This window comes from Microcaecilia unicolor, chromosome 4 (genome assembly GCF_901765095.1).
Source record: "Microcaecilia unicolor chromosome 4, aMicUni1.1, whole genome shotgun sequence".
Classification (NCBI taxonomy): domain Eukaryota; kingdom Metazoa; phylum Chordata; class Amphibia; order Gymnophiona; family Siphonopidae; genus Microcaecilia; species Microcaecilia unicolor.
Window position 1 is genome coordinate 137,874,486 of NC_044034.1, and position 23,843 is coordinate 137,898,328.

A 23,843-nucleotide genomic window follows, 5' to 3' on the forward strand; every position below is an offset into this window, starting at 1 on the left:
GCACTGAACAAGTACATAAGTAATGCCATACTGGGAAAAGACCAAGGGTCCATCGAGCCCAGCATCCTGTCCACGACAGCGGCCAATCCAGGCCAAGGGCACCTGGCAAGCTTCCCAAACGTACAAACATTCTATACATGTTATTCCTGGAATTTTGGAGTTTTCCAAGTCCGTTTAGTAGCGGTTTATGGACTTGTCCTTTAGGAAACCGTCCAACCCCTTTTTAAACTCTGCTAAGCTAACCGCCTTCACCACTTTCTCCGGCAACGAATTCCAGAGTTTAATTACACGTTGGGTGAAGAAAAATTTTCTCCGATTTGTTTTAAATTTACTACACTGTAGTTTCATCGCATGCCCCCTAGTCCTAGTATTTTTGGAAAGCGTGAACAGACGCTTCACATCCACCTGTTCCACTCCACTCATTATTTTATATACCTCTATCATATCTCCCCTCAGCCGTCTCTTCTCCAAGCTGAAAAGCCCTAGCCTCCTTAGTCTTTCTTCATAGGGAAGTCGTCCCATCCTCGCTATCATTTTAGTCGCCCTTCGCTGCACCTTTTCCAATTCTACTATATCTTTCTTGAGATGCGGCGACCAGAATTGAACACAATACTCAAGGTGCGGTCGCACCATGGAGCGATACAACGGCATTATAACATCCTCACACCTGTTTTCCATATCTTTCCTAATAATACCCAACATTCTATTCGCTTTCTTAGCCGCAGCAGCACACTGAGCAGAAGGTTTCAGTGTGTTATCGACGACGACACCCAGATCCCTTTCTTGGTCCGTAACTCCTAACGTGGAACCTTGCATGACGTAGCTATAATTCGGGTTCTTTTTTCCCACATGCATCATCTTGCACTTGCTCACATTAAACATCATCTGCCATTTAGCCGCCCAGTCTCCCAGTCTCGTAAGGTCCTCTTGTAATTTTTCACAATCCTGTCGCGATTTAACGACTTTGAATAACTTTGTGTCATCAGCAAATTTAATTACCTCGCTAGTTACTCTCATCTCTAAATCATTTATAAATATATTAAAAAGCAGCGGTCCTAGCACGGACCCGAGGAACCCCACTAACTACCCTTCTCCATTGTGAATACTGCCCATTTAACCCCACTCTCTGTTTCCTATCCTTCAACCAGTTTTTAATCCACAATAGGACATTTCCTCCTATCCCATGACCCTCCAATTTCCTCTGTAGCCTTTCATGAGGTACCTTGTCAAACGCCTTTTGAAAATCCAGATACACAATATCAACCGACTCCCCTTTGTGCACATGTTTGTTCACTCCTTCAAAGAATTGAAGTAAATTGGTCAGGCAAGATTTCCCCACACAAAAGCCATGCTGACTTGGTCTCAGTAATCCATGTCCTCGGATGTGCTCTGTAATTTAGTTTTTAATAATAGCCTCTACCATTTTCCCCGGCACCGACGTCAGACTCACCGGTCTATAATTTCCCGGATCTCCCCTGGAGCCTTTTTTAAAAATGGGCGTTACATTGGCCACCCTCCAATCTTCCGGTACCATGCTCGATTTAAGGATAAGTTGCATATCACTAGCAGTAGCTCCGCAAGCTCGTTTTTCAGTTCTATCAGTACTCTAGGATGAATACCATCCGGTCCAGGAGATTTGCTACTCTTCAGTTTGCCGAACTGCCCCATTACGTCCTCCAGGTTTACCGTGAAGTCAGTAAGTTTCTCCGACTCGTCCGCTTGAAATACCATTTCTGACACCGGTATCCCACCCAAATCTTCCTCGGTGAAGACCGAAGCAAAGAATTCATTCAGTCTCTCCGCTACGTCTTTGTCTTCCTTGATCGCCCCTTTTACCCCTTGGTCATCCAGCGGCCCAACCGATTCTTTTGCCGGCTTCCTGCTTTTAATATACCGAAAAATTTTTTTACTATGTTTTTTTGCCTCTAATGCTATCTTTTTTTCATACTCCCTCTTGGCCTTCTTAATCTGCGCCTTGCATTTGCTTTGACACTCCTTATGCTGTTTCTTGTTATTTTCAGACGGTTCCTTCTTCCATTTTCTGAAGGCGTTTCTTTTAGCCCTAATAGCTTCCTTCACTTCACTTTTCAACCAGGCCGGGTGTCTTTTGGACTTCCATCTTTCTTTTCTAATTCGCGGAATATGTATGGCCTGGGCCTCCAGGATGGTATTTTTGAACAGCGTCCACGCCTGTTGTACAGTTTTTACTCTTTCAGTTGCCCCCCTAAGTTTTTTTTTTACCGTTCTTCTCATTTTATTATAGTCTCCTTTTTTAAAGTTAAACGCTAACGTATTTGACTTTCTGTGTACAGTTACTTCAAGGTCGATGTCAAAACTGATCATATTATGGTCACTGTTATCAAGCGGCCCCAGTACCATAACGTCCCTCACCAGATCATGCGCTCCACTAAGGACCAAGTCTAGAATTTTTCCTTCTCTCGTCGGCTCCTGCACCAGTTGCTCCATAAAGCTGTCCTTGATTTCATCAAGGAATTGTATCTCTGTAGCGTGTCCCGATGTTACATTTACCCAGTCTATATTTGGATAATTGAAGTCACCCATTATTATCACATTGCCCATTTTGTTCGCGTCTCTGATTTCTTTTATCATTTTTGTGTCTACCTGCTCATCCTGGCGAGGCGGACGGTAGTACACTCCTATCAACATTTTTTCCCCTTTTATACATGGAATTTCAACCCACAGTGATTCAAAGGTGTGATTTGTGTCCTGCTGAATTTGTAATCTACCTGAGTCAAGGCTCTCGTTAATATACAATGCTACCCCTCCACCAGTCCGGTCCACCCTATCATTACGATATACTTTGTACCCCGGTATGACAGTGTCCCACTGGTTATCCTCCTTCCACTAGGTCTCAGTAATGCCTATTATATCCAATTTTTCATTTAGTGCAATATATTCTAACTCTCCCATCTTATTTCTTAGACTCCTAGCATTTGCATATAGACATTTCAGAGTATGTTTGTTGTTCTTATTTGCATGATGCTTAGTACCTGACACTATTGATTTGACATCTTTTGTCTGATCTTTAGTTGTATTTAAGGGCACCTGGCCTACCACGGTCTGTTGTGCAACCTCACTATCCAGAAACCCTATCTTCCCTGTTTGTGAGGTATCTTTGCAAGATACCTTTTCCCGAACCATGCGCTTTTGAGCGACTGTCGGCCTTCCCCCCATTTCTAGTTTAAAAGCTGCTCTATCTCCTTTTTAAATGCCGACGCTAGCAGCCTGGTCCCACCCTGGTTAAGGTGGAGCCCATCCTTTCGGAATAGGCTCCCCCTTCCCCAGAATGTTGCCCAGTTCCTAACAAATCTAAAACCCTCCTCCCTGCACAATCGTCTCATCTACGCATTGAGACTCTTGAGCTCTGCCTGTCTCTTGGGCCCTGCACGTGGAACAGGTAGCATTTCAGAAAATGCTACCCTAGAGGATCTGGATTTGAGCTTTCTACCTAAGAGCCTAAATTTGGCTTCCAGAACCTCTCTCCCACATTTTCCTATGTCATTGGTACCCACATGTACCAAGACAGCGGACTCCTCCCCAGCACTATCTAAAATCCTATCTAGGTGACGCGTGAGGTCCGCCACCTTCGCACCAGGCAGGCAAGTCACCAGGCGATCCTCACGTCCACCAGCCACCCAGCTATCTATATGCCTAATGATCGAATCACCAACTACAACAGCTGTCCTAACCTTTCCCTCCCGGGCAGCACTTGGAGACATATCCTCAGTGCGAGAGGATAGTACATTCCCTGGTGGGCAGGTCCTGGCTACAGGAGTACTTCCTACTTCACCAGGGTGATGCTCTCCTTCTAGGAGACCTCCCTCCTCCAAGGTAGCACAAGGGCTACTAGACTGGAGGTGGGACCTCTCTACAACATCCCTGTAGGTCTCCTCTATGTACCTCTCTGTCTCCCTCAGCTCCACCAAGTCTGCTACTCTAGCCTCAAGAGAACGGACATGTTCTCTAAGAGCTAGGAGCTCTTTGCATCGGGCGCAAACATATGACATCTCACCAACTGGGAGATAATCATACATGTGACACTCAATGCAAAAGACTGGATAGCATCCCTCTCGCTGCTGGACTGCTGACTCCATCTTAGTGTTTTTGAGTTTTCCAATATTTTAAAACTTGCTACAGTATTAAGGATATTAGCCTAATATAAAAGTGTCTTTTACTTTATATAGTGTATTGTACAATTAGTGCAGTATCACTTACCGCAAAGTGTTTCTGTACTAACTGTGAGCTCAGTACCACGTGCTAATGGGCATTTTAACACAGTAATTGCAGGTAACATGCTGGACATGCCCCTCACCAGGTACCACATTAGTTTTGGGCATGGTGTATGTTAATTTCCTGTGTTAAAACATGCTAAGGGCAAAAATCTAATGCACTTTAGTAAAAACAAAACAAAAACAAACAAAAAAAACCCTTTTAGTTAATATTTTGCATGTACCACATTGTCTTTCTTTTCTGATTTTAAAAGTAACAAATGCCTCTGTAAAGCTTAGGTCTTATATTTTCACTGCTTGGATAATCCATACCTCTTAACTGCACTAGCTTTATTTACTCCTTCTTTACTCTTATACAGCAACATTAATAAAACTTAAGATCAAGACTTAGTTGCATGGACCCTATTCAGTGAAATTTAAATCTGCATGGAAAGAAATGTGAACAACCATCTCTACTTTTTCTCACAGCATCATTCTTAAAGAATCACTATACTGCTCTATCCACTGATATTTTAAAAAGAATACTAAATATAAAGAAGTGTCTTTACAGATTTTCATTTGACAATGGACCACTCAGCCTTCTTCTACCTTCTTCTTCTTTGCAATCCTCCAGCAAAAGCGCAGTCATACATTCCCAATCCTTCAACAAACTGGATGCGCAGTCCCAAAGACTGTCCACTAGATATGTCACATGATCATGAAGCTGCTGATAAAAAATAAAACTGTATGATTTTAACCATTCCATGTCTATCACCAAAAACACATCTAAGAAAAAAATTCTTACCTGACCCAGCTAATTTCTCTTTAAATACTCAAATTTGTTTTTTTTCTCTCTCTCTCCTTTCCCAATGCTCAGCAGGTAGCGTGCCAAACAAGGGCATTGGGGAAGAAAGGAGAGCCCCAGGCCTCCCCATCCCACCCTGCAGAGGTCGTGACCCAAACCAACCCCCCCCCAATAGAGGACCCAACCTGACACCCCCTGCCAGAGGACCCAATCCAACACACACCTGACCCCCCTCCCCCTCCCGAAGACCAGACATCCCCCTAGAGATCTAGTACCCCCGAACCCCCCACCTTCATGGTAGTGCATAAAGCACTACCATGAAGCACTATTCTACAATGTGAACCTGACTTTTACTGGCTGGATACTGTGGAAGGCCTCTAGGACAATGTGGAGATATCCAGGCTGACAACGGCAAAACAACTGTTTGCAACAACAACTCCTGTTTACTGTACCTGGGACAGAGCACGAACATCCTAACTGTTCCAGTTGTTTTGGCACCAAGACCCGAGGACAGGGTATAAGAGGCCCTTCCTTAAAGGTGTTATCAGCTAGTTGGCTATACAGCTGTTATCTAAAGGAACCTAGATAACAGCCATCAGCTAATTCCAAGCCTGCTACAGGATGAAGGCTTGTTAAACTGTAGCATCCCTCTTCTGCTTGCTTTTGCCGGCTGGGAAGAGCTACCTGCTTCCAGAATGCTGATCGTGGACCATTATCATCTCCTAACTCCTGGAGATCCAGTGTTGTGAGTGAGTGTCAGATTGAACTGCTATCTCCTTTGTGCCTGGTATTGCTTGGGTTGTTAGGTATCCTATATTTCAGGATTAGGCTAGTGTGTGCTATCTTAGTTCCCTGGACAGGTACTTAACATACTGTACCATCATTTTGGGTGATTATTGCATAACTCAGAATCTCTGAATACATCTGCCATTGTTGCCAACACTGTCTAACAGCTTTTCCATTTTTATAACTAACAACACCTGAGCCTTATGTCTATTACTCTTAGTATAAGTGTAAGGTATGTTTAATTTTAGGACTGTTCTGAATTTTGGATTACGAGTGAGAATCTGTGGGGTAATACAGAGTGCTAAGGTAAAAAGAAATTACTCCTAACTCAACCCAACAAATCCCCCCCCCCCCCCCCCCAGTGGTCTAATATCCGCCCCCTGTGTACCTCAAAATGAGAAACTCCATGATAAGATAGGGAAGCCCCGCACAGCACATCCCAGGATGCAAAAAGAAGGGAAGGCAGCCCTGGAAGGAGTACTACTCCCTCCTCTGTTATTTTGAGGTACATAGGGTCGGTAGCTTTGGGGGGGGGGGGGGGGGGTTGACCACCAGGGGGAGGGTGCTGGATGTTCAATGGACCTCCAAACCTCGAGCTCTCTCTGTCCGGGGGTCTGGGTTTACCTCAGTTGGGGGGACATTGGGTTGGGGCATCTCTGTCAGGGGGGAGGTTGGAGGGTGACAGCCTGGACCTGTCAAACAACGCCTGTGAGAGGATTATGCCTTGGGCGGATGCACAGGCACAATCCTCCCGCAGAATGTTCAAAACTAATAGTGCTCAGGATGCACTAGGCAAGGCAGAGTGCTGCCATTTTGGAGGTGGCGCTGGAAGGAAGAGGGAGTGCTACTCCCTCAGTCATTTCGAGGTACACGGGGGAGGGGGTGGGATCTCTAGGCGTGCAATATAGAATCTGGGGGATAGTGTACTTTCCTGTCATCTGCTACTTTCTCCTTCAAGTGGCTATTTGCCTTTTTTCCTCTCCTGACTATTCCCTCACTACACTTGCCTCTGACATATTGATCATTCCGCTCCCATGGACCTGCATCTCCCTCCTTTAAGCGTCACTCTTGCTGGAATTGGTCCATGGCAGCGGCAGCAACTCTCTCTCACTGCCTGCCATTAAGCTGGAAGCCTCCTTTGTGCCGTATCCTGCCAGTGCCTAGTCAGAAAACAGGAAGTTGTGACAGAGGGGGTGGGATGCAGCAGAAAGGAGGCTTCCAGTTTGGCAGCAGGCTGCAGGCAGCATGAGGGAATTGCTGCCACTGCCGGGGAACCCGTTCATGCAAGAGCGACACTTAATGGAGGTGGACCACGGGAGCCATCTGCTCCTCTCCAAGCCAGTGATGCCCAAGAAGAAGGGGAATCCCATCTAACAGAGAAGTGAACCCACTGGCTAAATTCAAGGAGAGTTGCTGTTAGGAGAAACAGTAACTGTGGAGGAGAGCTCTGGGTGAGCAGTGAAGAAACCCAGCCCAGAAACACAGAATCAGAGCATGGAGAGTCCATCCCATAGTCAGGGTGAACCTATGTAAAGGTCACCCTGGGAGAAGGTCAGGCCACAGGCGTCTGAACCTGATACAGAAAGGAGCACAGCCTTTGGAACACTGCTTTTGAGGGATAGGCACAGAGTGGAACTGTACAGAGTGTAAAAAGCCCTGTTTGAGAGTACCTTGTAAGATATACCCTAACGAAGGAGAATACAGGTGTTCCGCTGGGGGAATACCACAGGAAGATTTATGTAAATATTGCACTATATGATGAAGAGTTCCTATTGTTGGATGTTCCTGATGTTTGAAGTTGAAGAATAAACTGTTTGAGTTTTAGGCTGCTGCTTGATGCTTGGGGAGAAGAGGATCATCCCACGCACTAACACTTCTGTCCTCAGGTGGAGGCACCACACACCAAGTGGGTGAGTGAGTGAGGGTCCAACGGAGTCTGCCCTTCGTGGGGGCTCCAGCCCACTCAGACCCCAAATCTAGAAGTGCACAGGCAAAGAGGCATTACACAGGTGTGCAGAGGGAGGAATGGGGAAAAACCCTTCAAGGAAGAGGCTTTTAGACAGGAGACAACTCCTCCCAGGGAGGAGGACCTAGAAGATGAGACAAGGAGGTTGAGTAATCTAGGGGAAGAGACCCTGAAGATAAGAGCCTTCTGAGGGAATGCTAGGGCTAGAGGGTGTCTGCATCATCAGTAAGGCAGAGGCATATGCTGGAAAACCTCATTAGAGAGGCCCCTAGGCAAGCAGCTGGTATAGTGTTTGAACCCTGAATAGCAGAAAAGGGATAGTAGCATAGTCATACTGCTTGGGGAGAAAGAGGAGTTCCCTGATTCTCCTGAAGGGACTCCAGAACAGAAGCCTGGAAATGGGGTCTGGAGATTTGCTGACACATCAGATGAAATGAAAGCACTTTGAGGGAAATGGCCAGCCAGCTGAGAGATGAACATCAAAGAAACCTTATAAATGTTATGCTAGTTTAAAACCCAGGATGTTTAACCTGGAATAGGTCACTCTGGGGAATTGCAGTGGGAGGAACCCACTGGAGAGAAGTAAAGATTGTGAATGTTTGTTGGTGTAAACTCTAATAAAGGAAAAGACTGTTCTGTGAAATTACAGTGGGATGAGCCCACCAGGGAGAAAGCTTTTCTCTGAGGGTTTTTTTTTTTTTCTTGAGCTGCAACCAGGCTTAGAGGCACTGCAGGGACAGAAGCAATTGAATAAAGGCAGCTTAAGCAGCTGAGCTTCAGAAGCTAGCAGGACTGGAGTGCAGAAAAGTGGAAGGAAGTAACAGAGTGAGACATTCTGAAGTACTATGTGCTCTCAACTTTAAACTCTTGTTACTAAAAGAGAACTTTGTGATTTTGTACTGCCAGTTATTGAAACCTGCTAAAGATAACAGGTTTGAATTCTGTGTGTTAACTCATCAGAACTGAGTGAAGCTGCTGTGTTGAAATTGAGCCTGGAATACTAAGCCAGTATTGTACCTGAACTATGGATCTTGAGTTTATCAATAAAATGCTTTTTGGTTTCAAAGAAGCCTCTGGTTTGAGCCTTATTTTCCCACAGTAAAGGAATCATACAGAGGGGCAGGCAGTGTGGCCCAATCAGCTACACCATTTTTGCTCTGCCAAAACAGTTCACCCCTAGGGGATGACCACAGACAGACAGACAGATAGATAGACAGATAGATAGATAGACAGGGGTGTGTGAAAAAAGTGGAGAAAAAGCTGGTAGTATGAGAACGGTGGAAGTGGGATTGTGGGCCGAAGAATACTGGGCCGCAGTTGTGTATGGTGGTGAGGTTGGAATATGCTTGTTATGGCCAAATAGTCAGCCAGGCACTAGCATATAACACACTTATGCAGGTCTCGGCTGAATATCAGATCCCGATCTTCTTCAACCCCAATTCCAATCCTCCTTCTCTTCCCTCCCCGAACAGCCGCTAGAGACTGTAGCATCCATTTTGAAGGGGAAGCCACAATAGGCAGGAGCAAGTGGGCCCAGGAAGAGCCTACAAAGGATTGGCAGTTCTTTGAAAGAGGCCAGATGCTATTTCAGGGGGTGGGGTGGGGTGGAATAGAACCGACAAGGAGACCTAGTTTTTGAGAGAGAGATTTTAGTAAACACCCCAGCCCTGTCCTGCCCCACTCTGCGTAGTCTCATACCTAGCCCCGTCCACTCTGCCTCCTGGCTCCACTCTCTGGCACACCTAAATCTCATGTCCATTCTAGATAATACCTTATTTATGCTGTTGACAACAGGGATCGAGAAGAACAAGGAGGCAGATCTTATTTAAAGAAACAAAAAAAAAAAACCAGTCTTTTATTCAGTAAAATGTACATGAAAGGGCAGATAAAACATGGAGGAACTCAATCCGATTTTTAAGATGCTTTTTAAATGTGTACATGTATGAATCTTTGTATGTTTGCTTTTAGTTGTTCTGACCCTGACGCAGCCAATATCCCTGTTTTTTTTTAATAGCTGCTCCTTCTTTTTATCTTACACATTGCATTTGGCAGATCACCTGCCTTGTTGTTTCCTGACTAGAGGAGAACTACAGATACACATTTCCCATTTTCTTCCTGTCATCTCCTCACAACTCTTCTTAGTTTCCCTATCAGTAAAATTCTATAAATATTCTACCAGAAGCTAGAACAAGCTGGATGATTACTGATCCTCCCTACACAGGAACTACATAGAAACATGACGGCAGATAAAGGCCAATGACCCATCCAGTCTGCCCATCCTCTGTAACCTCCAATTCTACCTGTTCCTAAGCAATCCCACGTGCTTATCCCATGCCTTTTTAAATTCTGGAACAGTCCTCGACTCCACTACCTCCACCGGGAGGCCATTCGACACCTTCACCACCCTTTCTGTGACATAATACTTCCTTAGGTTACTCCTAAGCCTATTCCCTCTTAACTTTGTCATATGCCCCCTCATTCCAGAGCTGCGTATGCCTTGTAGCGCTATAGAAATGCTAAATAATAGTAGTAGTAGCTCTCCTTCATTTTAAAAAGGCTCTCTTCCTGTACATAAATGCCCTTGAGATATTTAAACGTTTCTATCATGTCTCCTCTCTCCCTCCTCTCTTCCAGCGTAAACATGTTGAGGTTCATAAGCCTGTCCCTATAATTTCTGTATTCAAGACCGTTTACTAATTTCATAGCCGCTCTCAGGACCGACTCGATCCTGTTTATATCTTTCCGTAAGTGCGGTCTCCAGAACTGCACGCAGTACTCCAAATGGGGCCTCACCAGAGACTTATAAAACGGCACTATCACCTCCTTTTTCCTGTTGGTCATGCCTCTCTTTATGCACACAAGCATCCTTCTGGCTTTGGCCGTTGTTTTTTTCTACCTGTTTGAAAGCTTTAAGGTCATCAGATACAATCACCCCCAAGTCCCGCTCTTCCTTCGCACACTGAAGCACTTCACCCCCTATACTGTACTGTTCCCTCGGTTTTTTGCGACCCAAGTGCATGACCCTGCATTTTTTGGGATTAAACCTTAGTTTCCAAATATCGGTCCATTCCTCTAGCTTCGCTAGGTCCTTCTCCTCATGTCATTCACACCCTTCAGGGTGTCCACCCTGTTGCAGAGTTTAGTATCATCCACAAAGAGACAAACCTTACCAGACAGCCCCGCCACAATATCGCCCACAAAGACGTTAAAAAGAGCTGGGCCTAGGATCGATCCCTGCGGTACTCCACTGACATCCTTTTCTTCAGAGCAAGCTCCATTTACCACTACCCTCTGTCTCCTACCAGTCAACCAATTTTTAACCCAATCCATTACTCTAGGTCCCACATCGAGGGCACTCAATTTATCAGTTGCCTGTGCGGAACCGTGTCAAAGGTTTTGCTGAAATCCAAGTATACCACATCAAGCGCCCCTCCCATATCCAACTGTTTGGTCACCCAGTCGAAGAAGAGAGTCATATTCGTCTGACACTACCTGCCACTAGTGAAGCCATGCTGCCTCGGGTCCTGCATTCCATGTAGTTCAAGAAAGCTCACAATCCTCCTCTTTAGAAGCGTTTCCATTAGCTTACTCACCACCGAGGTCAGACTGACAGGTCTGTAATTCCCAACCTCCTCCTTACTTCCACTCTTATGCAGAGGAACCACATTCGCCCTTCTCCTGTCTGCTGGGACCACTCCAGTATCTAAGAAAGCATTGAAGAGATCCGTCAGCGGAGACAGCAGCACTTCTCCGAGTTCCTTAAGCACCCTTGGGTGTATCCCATCAGGCCCCATCGCTCTGTCTACTTTTAGTTTGGCGAGCTCCTCAGGAACACAATCCTCCGTATACGGGTCTTGGTCTACCATACATCCATCGACTTTAGCCTTTGTTTTCTGCAGCCCTACCCCCAGTCTTTAATTTGTGAACATAGAGCTGAAATAATCGTTAAGCAGTTCAGCTTTATCCTTATCTTCCACATATTTCTCTCCCTCAGCTTTGAGCCTCACAATGCTATTATGGCCCTTCCTTTTGCCACTTATATATCTGAAAAAGGTCTTGTCCCCCAATTTCACCGTATTAGCACTCTTTTCCTCCATTTGCCGCTTCGCTTTCCTGATAGCTTTTACAGCTTCTCTTCGCTTATTTAGGTATTCTCTCCTGTCCTCATCTTTCTGAGACGTCTTGTAATGTGCAAAGGCTAGCCTCCTTCCCCTTATCTTTTCAGCTACTACATTCGAGTACCAGAGAGGCCTTCTTTTCCTCTTACTTTTATGTACTTTTCTAACATAAAGGTTAGTTGCCTTTAATATAGCTCCTTTCAGTCTTGTCCATTGCTGTTCTACATCCTACAGCTGTTCTCATCCCGCTAATTGTTCCTTGAGAAATTTCCCCATCCCTGCAAAGTTAGCTCCTTTGAAATCCAGGACCTGCAATCTCGAATGAGCCCTCTCTTCTGTTTTAATATTGAACCATACCATACGATGATCACTAGATGCCAAATGGTCCGCCACCCTGACGTCAGAAACGTACTCTCCATTCGTAAGCACCAGGTCCAGAACAGCTCCATCCCGCGTCGGTTATGTCACTCACTGCCAGAACAATTCTTCCTGTAGGGAATCTAAGATCTCTCTGCTTCTAGACGACCCCGCAGCCGGGACACCCCAATCAACATCCGGCATATTGAAGTCACCTACCACAAGTGCTTCCCCTTTCCTAGTTATCTTGCAGATATCTTCAATTAAGTTCCTGTCCATTTCCTCTGACTGTGAGGGTGGTCTGTATATCACTCCAATATAGATACATTTTCCTTTCCCACTTTCCAGTTTAACCCACAGCGCTTCTTCCCTACCCCACATGTCCTGCAGTTCTGTCACTTGGATATCATTCTTAGCATATAATGCCACACCTCCACCCTTTTTCCCTACCCTGTTCTTCCTGAATAGATTATAGCCAGGTATAGCAATATCCCAGTCATGGTTCTCCGTGAACCACGTCTCCGTGACCGCCACTAATCTAAGTCCGCTTCCATCGTTGTAGCCTCAAGATCTAGAAGTTTGTTTCCCAAACTACGGGCATTGGTATACAAGGCTCTCCAGATTTTATTCTTTTTATTCACTTCTATAGAGGTATTAGAAGATGCCCTACCTTCCTTGGGGTTAATTATGGCTTCATGGCCTTTTATACCCATCCTCATCAATTTTAGTTTAAAGCCCTCTTTAGTACTTTAGCCAGCCTGTTGCTGAAGACACTCCTTCCCTTCCTTGACAGATGGACACCATCACCGCTCAGTACCTCTTGGAAAATCATCCCATGGTATACAAAACCAAAGCCCTCTCGTCAGCACCAACCATGCAGCCACGCATTTGTCTCCAAGATGTGAGCTTCTCTCATTCGACCTTACCTTTGAAAGGGAGGATTGATGAGATCACCACCTGCACACCTAGATGCTTCACCCTCTGACCCAAAGTCACAAAGTCTCATATGATGCGTTCAGTAGGATACTTAGCTGTATCATTTGTGCCAACATGAATGAGTAGCATAGGAGCGTGGTCCGTAGGCTTGGTAAGTCTAGGCAATCTTTCAACAATATCACGAATCTTGGCACCAGGCAGACAGCACACCTCTCTGGACAACATATCTGGCCGGAAGATGGGCGCTTCGGTACCTGAGAAGTGAATCTCCAACCACCACTACCTTTCGCTTTCTTTGGGCCAATTTTCCAGCTGTGATGGCAGTTTTGGTCATTGTTTCATCCTGTTTTTTAAAGATGTTTTTAGCTCTTCTACCTCCAGGGGCTGTGAACTGATTCTTTAGCTAAACTGAAGGTGGAGTTGGAGGATTCATCTTGTGGGACTTGGTGCTCTGTCTGCCCAAGATCTTCTCTCCCTTTGCTGGAAGGCCTCAATGTTTTGACCTGCGTCTCTAAGTCAAATTTCTGGTTGTCCCAGATGTTTCTTAGTCTTATCATTTCTTCTCTTAGTTCTTGTACTTCTTTCACAAGGGACTTAATATAAGTACATTTATCACATAAAACCAGATGGTCTTGGTCCAAGGGTTTGGTCTTGACAGTGGTAGAAGCTGTACTGAAAGCAGTAGCTTTAGGGGTCCTTTGTTTCTTTCCCATAGTTCCAAATTTAGGGGCTGTTGTACTTGTGATAATAAAATATGTAGCCTGTTACACAACTACTTGTTATTTTTCCTACTCCTGTTCTATGGGATATAGGGGGTAGGTAGTTAACGTGTAATTTTAGAGTAAGAACTGAGAACATGCTAAGATTTACTGTGTGGGTGGAATTCAATGTATGTATCTATTTGAAATTCAGTGATTGAGCTTTTTCCTTTAGGGTATTTGTATTTATTTATTTTCCTCTCCTTTCCCTGATGTACTGGTTAGTTGTAGACCTAATTCAATAGATTAATCTTGCAAAGTAAAGTCCCAGAATAAATCTGATCCTGATCTATGGGTATAGCTGATTAACAATGATTTTTGATTATCCTACCAATACAGTACTGCCAACAGTGAGAGAAGCTTGATGAACAAGCTTAAGGAAGAGAAGGTAAAATGGTAATAGACTTGTTCACCTGAGTCACACATGCAGAACATGGTCGGACTCTCACCCAATACAGAATAAGGAGACACAAATGAGAAATAAACAGGCAGATAAAAACTGAAATCAAAACTCCCAAGAAAGCCAGACTCTGTAGGACCAGTAAAAGAAAAACAGAAATGCATTTCCTTCTAAGCTACAAACCATAAAAATGGAAAATCATACTTTTTTCAAAGCTGATGCATTCCAGTTCTTAAAAATTTAAATAAATGTTTTCTTTTCTACCTTTGTTGCCTTGGCAATTTAATTTTTCTGACCAGGTTTGTTTTAGACCCTCTTTTCCATTTTCATTGTATGATTCTTCTCCTAAATTCTTTTTCCAATGTCTCAAACATTGCTGCGGCTTGCTCAAAGTAGCGAGCATCCAAATTAATACCTCATTGATATTGTGACAAATCTGCTGCTCAGCCCAAAATATATCAACTTTCCTGTCAGTACCTGAGAAGTGATTGGCTCAGGCATTGACAGGAAAGTTGATATATTTTGGGCTGCCAAAGCAAGCCCCTTATCCCCAGCCCAACCTCTCCTTGACACCCTGCAAACATATCCCTGGTGTCCAGCAGCAGCTACCCCTTCTGACCAAACTTCCAGTGCCCCCTCCCCCTTCTCCCGGCCTTAAATGCGCATGGGAAGTTGTTTTTTTTTTTTTTTTAGAATGGCAATGGTTACATTAACATGCATTTAAATGCAGTCTGCACTGAAACTATTAGAGCATTTGGTGCACAATAATGTGTGCGCAAACCCAGAGCTAACCCTCTTTTAGCACTGGCATTAGTTTTGAGCATCAGTCCCCTAGTTAGTTTAAGTTCATTTTCCTCTTCTTTCACCCTCCAGTCCTTAGTCACCCTCTTTTCACGTCTCACCTACTTATTATCTTTCCATCTCCCATTTTTACACTCTTCCCAGCCCTCTCATTGTCTCTCTCTCTCTCAGGCTAGTCTCCCTTTGTCTTTAACTTACTCCCTAGCCCCCATTTCCATCCTCTCCCAAGCACTCATCTACTTTTCTCTTACTCTCATTCCCTCACCAGCCCCTTCCTTGTAACTCAACCCTTTGTGACATCTAGGCCATTTTCTCTTTCTGTTACCGCTATTCAGCTTCCTATTCCTTCTAAGCTTATTTCCATTTCCATATTCTCCCTGCCTTCTAGTCCCATCTCTTTACACTGCTTCCTAGGTCCCCCTGTCCCTCTGATCCTTCTCACTATATCTCAATCTGTCTCTCCATCCCTGCCCCCTCTACCGCAATTTCTGTTTACCCTTCTAGTCCCATATGCTCCTCCCCAAACTCTTCGTTCATCACAACTGCATTTACTTACTGTTCCTAGTTTTCATCATATATGGCAGGATATTATTTGAAATATCTCTGTCAGAGTTATTGCTCCCTCTCTATGGAATACCCTTCCCCTTTCACTTAGGACTAAATCATTCCAAAATTTTAAAAGTAGCCTCAAAACATATCTCTTTACCCAAGGTTTTCTGTAAAATACTTTCCTCTTGTATTTTCCTTTGTTCTTTCATATTATTTATTTTTGTCTTACCATGATAATTGCGTCCCCCTTTTTAACTCTTGTTTTAATGTAACTGCTTAGATATTTTATTATGATTTTGTGGTATACCAAGAATAAATTGAACCTAAACCTTTGTTTCTCTCTCCTATTCAGTACAGTTTCATCTCTCCCCAGCATCAGAACCCTTCTCCCATCCCTAACATCTGCCAGTCAGTCCCCCTCTCCCATCTCTAGCATCAGATCCTCTCCTAGCCTATCATCTACCAATATCAGCCTCCTTATATATCTCTCCTTTCCCCTCCACAATCTAGAATCTCCCCTCTACCTCTCTATTCACTCATTGTCCAGTATCCCCTCCTCTCTCATACTCTTTCCCTCCCCCCCAAAAGGTCCTTTCCTCGCCTCCAAACACAGTTCAGCATCTCTGCCTCTCTCTCCTTCCTGTCCAGCATTTCTCCCTCTGTCTGCTTCCTCTTATCAAACATCCCCCCTTTCTTCTTTCCACCCCCCCGAATAGTCCAATTAGTTTCTTTCTTCTCCTTCCTCCCCCACGTGATCCAGCATGTCCCCTTCTTGACACTGCTCTGTGACCTGCCCCCTCCCCTTAAACATTCCAATCGCAGCTCTTTCTCCATTTTTGCTGTGACAACATATAACTGTAAAGAAGAGCAAGACAATCTTTAGCCTCATGCTCAAGCGTGCAGAAGTCGCTGTTGGATCTGACCCCCCTGACACACACTTCCTGTTACCATATGGGAGGGTCTAGCAGTGACTATCCATGTGCTTGAGTGCAAGGCTACACAGTGCCTTGCTCTTCTTCACAGTACTGATGCTGTTGAAGCAAAAACAAAGAAAAAGACACTACTGGCATGTTTGAGGGCAGGTCACAGAGCAGTGTCAAGAAGGGGACATGATGGACCACGAGGAGGGAGGAGAGGAAAGGAAATATGGGCAGAACTGTTCTGTCCCTCAGTGGGAGCTTCAACTTCCAAAGCGGAAGTGTGGAAAATGATCTGCCAAAGCTGTAGTCTCCTGATGAATGTGAGAGACTTAGCAGGTCTGGTGGAAGTGAGGGTGAATCAGAAGGTGACTGAATTGCTGTTCTAGGGGAATGAAAGGGAGGGTGGGAGGATTGGAAGGCAGCACAGGTATAGTTCCAGGGAGGGGAGATCAAAAGAGGCTCAAATGCTGTTTAGGGGGCTCAGATGCTGTCTCTGGGGGGGGGGGGGGGGGGGGGGGGGGGGGGAAGGGAGGAACGGGAGATCACAACATGTCAGGCCGATACTGGAAAGTTATGCAGGTGCCAGTCAATATTCAGTGCTAGCGCCTGCATAGCTAACTGGACAAAGTTAGGAGTGTTATTTATGTGATCCTACATACCCAATTAGCTATGCGGGAACTGGCACCTAATATTGCTGGCACCTGCATAACTACCAGCTCCTCCCCAACTCCTCCCCAGCAACTTCCCTCTCCTGCCTGGACTTAATTTGGCTAATAAATGCCAATATTCAGCAACACTGCCCTGATAAGTACCACTTAAGACTGGTGGCTGGCTGGTTGAGGACAATTTAAGCAGACTGGAGCCTCTTATGCCCTCTTAAATTGCTTTAAATATTGGGCCCATTATTTATTTGTGAAAACTTATCACAAGAAAATCTTTCGCACCAGCAGGGTACAAAACATTAAACAGATAATTAACATCCCAATCTCACAGCAAACCTTTCTATGTCAGTCACTAATTTCTTTTTGTGTTATTACATCATGTGTTTCTGATGCAACAACGCAATGATATCAGGCCCAAAGTTAGGTCCACTACCTTTTTAAGGGTCGATATTAGATTAGATAATCTCCTACCATCTGATTCCCAAATTCATCAAAACCCATCCTTCCCAATTCCACGGTACCTAACATGGGTCCCCCTTGTAGCTAATAAAGAGAAGGAATGATCTCCACAGTGCAACTACTAGGGTGTCCAGATGCCAAATAAGGGCACTAGTGGTTAGGGGGCTTTGGCCACAACTTTGATCCTGGACATCACCAGAGCAGAAGTAACCACAGATGACACATACGAGAGATCTCCCTGGTGACTAGTAGGGAGCAGGAGTTAAGAGGGTTGAGAGGGTGGCAGTTCAATAGATCAAGCACAAGCCCCATTAAGTCGCTCCCCGGGAGCATCATACTGCGCGTTAACAGCCAGATATTCCCAGAGGAAAAAGAGAAATTAAAAGGTGGAGATATCTTTTCATGAATAATATAGTTTGTGAAATTAAATGTAAGCTGTATTATTCATTTGTATAATAATTAACTGCCTTGAATGCATTTGAATGCTTTGTATCTTAGAATTACCTAATATACGGCAATAAATATTTGTACTTTAAAGGCAGATAATGCACATTTTTGCCAATTAACTCACATTACTCTTATTATTCCCAAAGACTGATATATAACAATCTCCGGTCATCACTCCCCCAATGGACTTTTAGAACTATCAAATGTAACTCTGACAACAAAACAGGGGATATTAGTAGTATATAAGATCTAAATTGAATTGAATTATTCAGCAAATAACTCCTTTAGGGGTCTCTTTACTAAGATGTGCTAATGGATTTAGCGTGCACTAACGAAGTAGTGTGCATTAAGTGCTATGCAGCCCATGGGTATATAATGGGATACCTGGAATTTAGGGTATGCTAATCATTAGCTCACCTTAGCAAAAGGACCCCTTAATGTATATTGGTAACTTTCCCTCTTAATTTTTTTTTTTTTTACCTTTGCCTCTTTGTCTGTTTGTTTTGTTTTTTTTTGTTTGTTTTACATGGGGGTGTTTTATTCATTACAATTATACATAACTAGCATTTCAAATGCTGTGAAACATTTGCTTGCACTGAATTGTCAACTCATTTCACATTTGCCAAACTATACCTCATTATCCAGGAAGAAAATCAAGAGCGTCTTGAGATATCTGGCATTCTGACCAAACTTCCCTTTCTTTCCACATATCAGTTCCTCTTCTGTCCTTTGCTGACTGAGAAGCCTGTTAACAATACAAGGAAGGAATTTTTTCATATAATTCCTCAGATAATCTGTTTAAATTAAATAATTCATTTCCTTTTCTTCTCTCCTGTACAGTAGGTAGATGCTAATAGAGGAATAAAATTGAATAAAAAGCATTATTGTTTTGAATCCTAAAGACATGCTTTTCCAGAATGCCATGAAGCAGCATTCTGAATATCACAGCTCTGTAAATACAATTTTTTTAAACCCCACAGGAAGCTGTTGTAAAACAAAAATAAGGAGGCATGGTAGATTAGTTTGATGAGAGGAATACTTTATATTATGATTTCCAACTACTTCTGATGCAATCCTTTCTATTATAGGCAGGTTTCTGAAATCAATCATTGCTTTCGGATTTTAAGTCAAAAAGCGGTCAATCAAATCTAAATAAATAAATATTGTTACAGTGCAAATTAGCGTAATGACATCCACTGACAACCTATGAGATATGTTAAGGCTGGAAAGGTAGCAAGGACTAAGGCAAGACAGAGAAAAAGATAACTAAGAATAGAGGCTATCTGGGAGGCAGTATGCAGTGACTTATAAAAGTTGATACCCTTGTACATTCTTCACATTCTGTTAAAATAAAATGCAATTTAAACTACATTAAAGTGAATGTTGTTTCACAGAGCTACACAATACATTCAATGTGAATAAATTACAGAAATGTTCAAAAAATGATTATATTATAAACTAAAAAGATAATTACATAAGTCATCACACTCAATACTTAGGGAATAACAAAAATAGCTTGACTTTTCATCCAGGAGTATTTGAGTCAATTCAACTGCACTGGACACAGGTTGGGTCTAATTAACTTCTAATGGGCTTGTTAATGTTTATTTATTTATTTATTTATAGCCTGCCTTTAAGGCAACTAACTTGGGATTTGAATATTTGTATAACTACTCTTTTATATTGAAGGTGCAGAATAGATTGTGTAGATGAATGAAACAAAGATGTAACCATTTTAGAAACCCTGTTACCGGTGCTGCAGTAACTCAGAACATGGCTAGCAAACAGCACATCCTCACCAGAAACGTGACCTTATTGTTGCTGTGGGGGATGTGCTGGTGAGACAGGTGCGCAAGCACCAGAAAACCCTCTTTGGTATGTCAGGCCAGTGCTTACACTATGTAGAAAGCATGTGTTGGAATCTGTCACCTTTCTGTCACCTTATGAACGTTATCTTCCACAACAACAGGGATGAAGAGGGCCTGTAAAGGAAGTAGAAGCAGCTCAGGAGGAATGTGAAAAAGAAGGCATGTGGCAGGTCCCAACCAGCCATGAGGACCCACTGAATGCCCAGGAGCAGCAGGTGCTGCAGATGTAGAGGAGAAAGTCCTTCATGGGGATGGCCAACTGGACACCTCTCTGTAGCCAGAGGCAAACAATTAGTTGGAAAGCCTTTCATGACCTCTCGCAGCACCATTCTCCCAAGTCTCCCACTCTTTTCCATTGAAAAAACTGATAGCACAAGAATATGCAACACTGATATTGCATATGCACCAGGTTTAAAAAAATGTCTAAAAAGCCAGGTCTTAATACCTGTTTTAAATTTCTAACAGGAAATCTTCTGTCTAAATTCTAAAGGAAAAAATTCCAAAGTGTAGGGGCCGCACAGCTGAAAGCTGTATAGCGTGAAGTATCCAGCCACAACTTGAGTGGTATTAGATAATTAGCCTTCGACATATGTCCTAGGCCCTTGCTGCCTACTCCTCATATTCTGCCTATATGACCCACATATGTAAGGATACTAGCGGTCTTGATCAATGGATAGATCACACATACTACCAGTGCCTTGGACCAATACCATCAGGCCATCGGATGCTGGAATTGAAGGCTGGGCGAGTGACTGCCACAAGGAAGGAGGAGTTGATGGAATGCCTGTGTGCCCTCTGATGACATCACTCACACCTGCATTTAAGGGTGGTGGCTTCTGAGTACATTAGAAAGCCTGGATCTACCTCCAGTGCTTAACTGGAGTTTCTGGTTCCATAGGACACCCTTGTGCCAATACCATCAGGCCATCAGATGCTGGAATTGAGAGCCTGGGCAAGTGAACAATCCTGGGACTGTTAAGGTTTAAACTTGGGGGTGGGTGGTATTTTTAATTGGAATATAGGTAAGTATTTTCTATAACTTGAACTGCTTTTTTTTCAGTTTAAGCGGAAAAGAACCAGACTGGTTGTTTGATTAAATTTAGAACAGGGACAAGTACACAGTTCTGAGAAAGAAGAAATTTTCTCAGAATGACCCTCCTTGATAAGGGATACGCCCATGAGTATACGTAGATAGGAATGAGAAGAACCGTCTGGTGTTACCTCATGGGGAAGAAAAACAAGTTGTTTTTCTTTTTAATTTTTTTTATTTATAACCATTTAAATTTTTACAAGCGATAAAACAACTTGCCAGAAATACAGAGAAAGTAATATATAGGAATTATTTCAGTCAGGTAATTCTATTCTCTTCCTTAGACCACTAAATAGGGAGACTGAAACAAGACAAGGAGATCAATTAAACAGTAAACAGAAAAAAAAAACGTAGTATTAACCACACCACACCAGTTACTTCTAACAACATAGACACCCCATCAGCAAACAATCTTGCAACTACTTCAAAAAGAAAATTATAAAGTTACGACTCATGATACCGATCACCACAACTGACTATGCTAACCTCCTTGATTGCCTAGATCCAATACCTGGGGAGCATCCAGCAGACCGATCATGGACCAACTTTGACACACTTACGACCGACAACAACTCCCAAACGCTTAGAAGATACGCCAAGTCGCAATGCAAATTAGACATCTGCCCTAGCAGCCTTATAAGAACTGCCCCTCAACAACTCAAAACAGACCTCACAAACCACATGAACTACATGCTACAAAATGGCCTCTTCCCAAAGGATAAAGGAAACATTATACTCACTCCCCTACCTAAAGACGCAAAGAAAAATGCGAATGACAACCAACTATCGTCCAGTAGCATCTATCCCGCTAACAACTAAACTGATGGAGGGCATAGTGACAGCTCACAAACTACCTAAATAAACACTCAATTCTCCACAAGTCTCAATCAGGATTTCGGTCGAACCACAGCACTGAAACAGTACTAGTGACTCTAATGAATAAATTTAAACAAACAATTGTAACTGGCAACAATATACTCCTCTTACAATTCGACATGTCCAGCGCCTTCGATATGGTCAAACATGGAATATTATTACATATCCTAGAACACTTTGGAGTGGGAGGCAACATTCTTAACTGGTTTAGAGGATTCCTGACCTCAAGATCATACCAAGTAACATCTAACGAGACTATATCCACCCCATGGACACCCGAATGTGGAGTTCTCCAAGGATCCCCCCTCTCACCAACCCTCTTCAACCTAATGATGATACCCTTAGACAAGCTACTAGCCAATCAAAACCTCAACCCATACATATATGCAGATGATGTCACGATCTACATCCCATTCAAACATGATCTAAAAGAAATCTCCAACGAGATCAACCGAAGCTTCCGAATAATGCACTCCTGGGCGGATGCATTTCAGTTAAAACTCAACGCAGAAAAAACTCAATGTCTCATACTCACCTCACAACAAGTACATTCACCACCATAACCATACCAAATGTCTCCCTTCCAGTCTCAAATACACTGAAAATTCTCGAAGTCACCATTGATCGAAATCTCACACTTGAAAACCACGTGAAGCAAACAACTAAGAAGATGTTTCACTCCATGTGGAAACTTAAAAGAGTAAAACCTTTCTTCCCAAGATCCATCTTTCGCAACCTGGTACAATCAATGGTACTAAGCCACTGGGACTACTGCAATGCACTCTACGCTGGCTGCAAAGAACAGACTATCAAGAAACTTCAAACAGCCCAAAACACCGCAGCCAGACTCATATTTGGAAAAACAAAATATGAAAGAGCAAAACCCCTAAGAAAGAAACTTCACTGGCTCCCACTCAAAGAACGAATCACGTTCAAGATAGGAACGATAGTTCATAAAATCATTTAAGGAGACGCCCCGACCTAAATGCTAGACCTCGTCGACCTACCTCCTAGAAATGCTAAAAGATCAGCCCGCACATTTCTTAAGCTACACTTCCCTAGCTGCAAAGGATTAAAATACAAACTAACACATGCGACCAGCTTTTCCTACCTGAGCATACAACTGTGGAATGCACTACCAACAAAATTGAAAACAATCAACGAAATAACTAACTCGCAAATCTCTGAAAACCTCTCTCTTCAACAAGGCCTACCACGAGAACCCGTAACTTAACTTTAACACTTCACCACTCCACCTTGACTCTGAATGACGTCTTTCTATAACTGTTTGCTTAGTTCTTATCTGTCATCCTTGATCTCTTTTAACATCAATTGTATCTTTTACCCTGTAATGGTGATGCCATTACAAATCTTTGTAAGCCACATTGAGCCTGCAAATAGGTGGGAAAATGTGGGATACAAGTGCAATAAATAAACAAAATAAATTATCCCCAGATATTACTCGTCTAATTCATTATTCCACATTGATCATCTGGTTGGCTTCTTCAAGGCCAATACAGTGTATAGTCAAATCATTTCATTGAAAACATACTTATTGTCCAATATTAGTTAGAAATAATACATCTGATTACGTTCTCTTTTAAAAACCAGAAGTTATTTAACAATACATATACTTAAGTCTCTAATTCAAATCCCACTGATTAAAGTAATCCCAGTTTTCACAGGCTTCACTCCTTTTAAAGTAATAATTGAGGAAATATTTCTGAGGAAAACTTTAGGAGTCATACCCAGAACTCTGGGAAAAACAAAAATCTCAATATTAATCATCTATAATAATATTCATGTTATTATTCAA

At 43.2% G+C, this 23,843-nt stretch overlaps 1 protein-coding gene across 2 annotated transcripts in view; it reads right to left on the bottom strand.

Moving 5' to 3' along the window:
• The window catches only part of LOC115468711 (cohesin subunit SA-2-like), a 312,673-nt gene that overhangs the window by 124,868 nt on the left and 163,962 nt on the right, over positions 1-23,843 (bottom strand). Inside the window, exons 14-15 of one of the 2 annotated variants that reach the window (XM_030200630.1) lie at positions 18,827-18,938; positions 4,839-4,953 (exon numbers count right to left, since the gene is read on the bottom strand). In XM_030200630.1, coding sequence (XP_030056490.1) covers positions 4,839-4,953; positions 18,827-18,938 — 227 coding nt within the window. Of the gene's footprint in view, positions 1-4,838; positions 4,957-18,826; positions 18,939-23,843 lie in introns of both variants that reach the window. The other variant, XM_030200629.1, reaches the window with a different exon arrangement.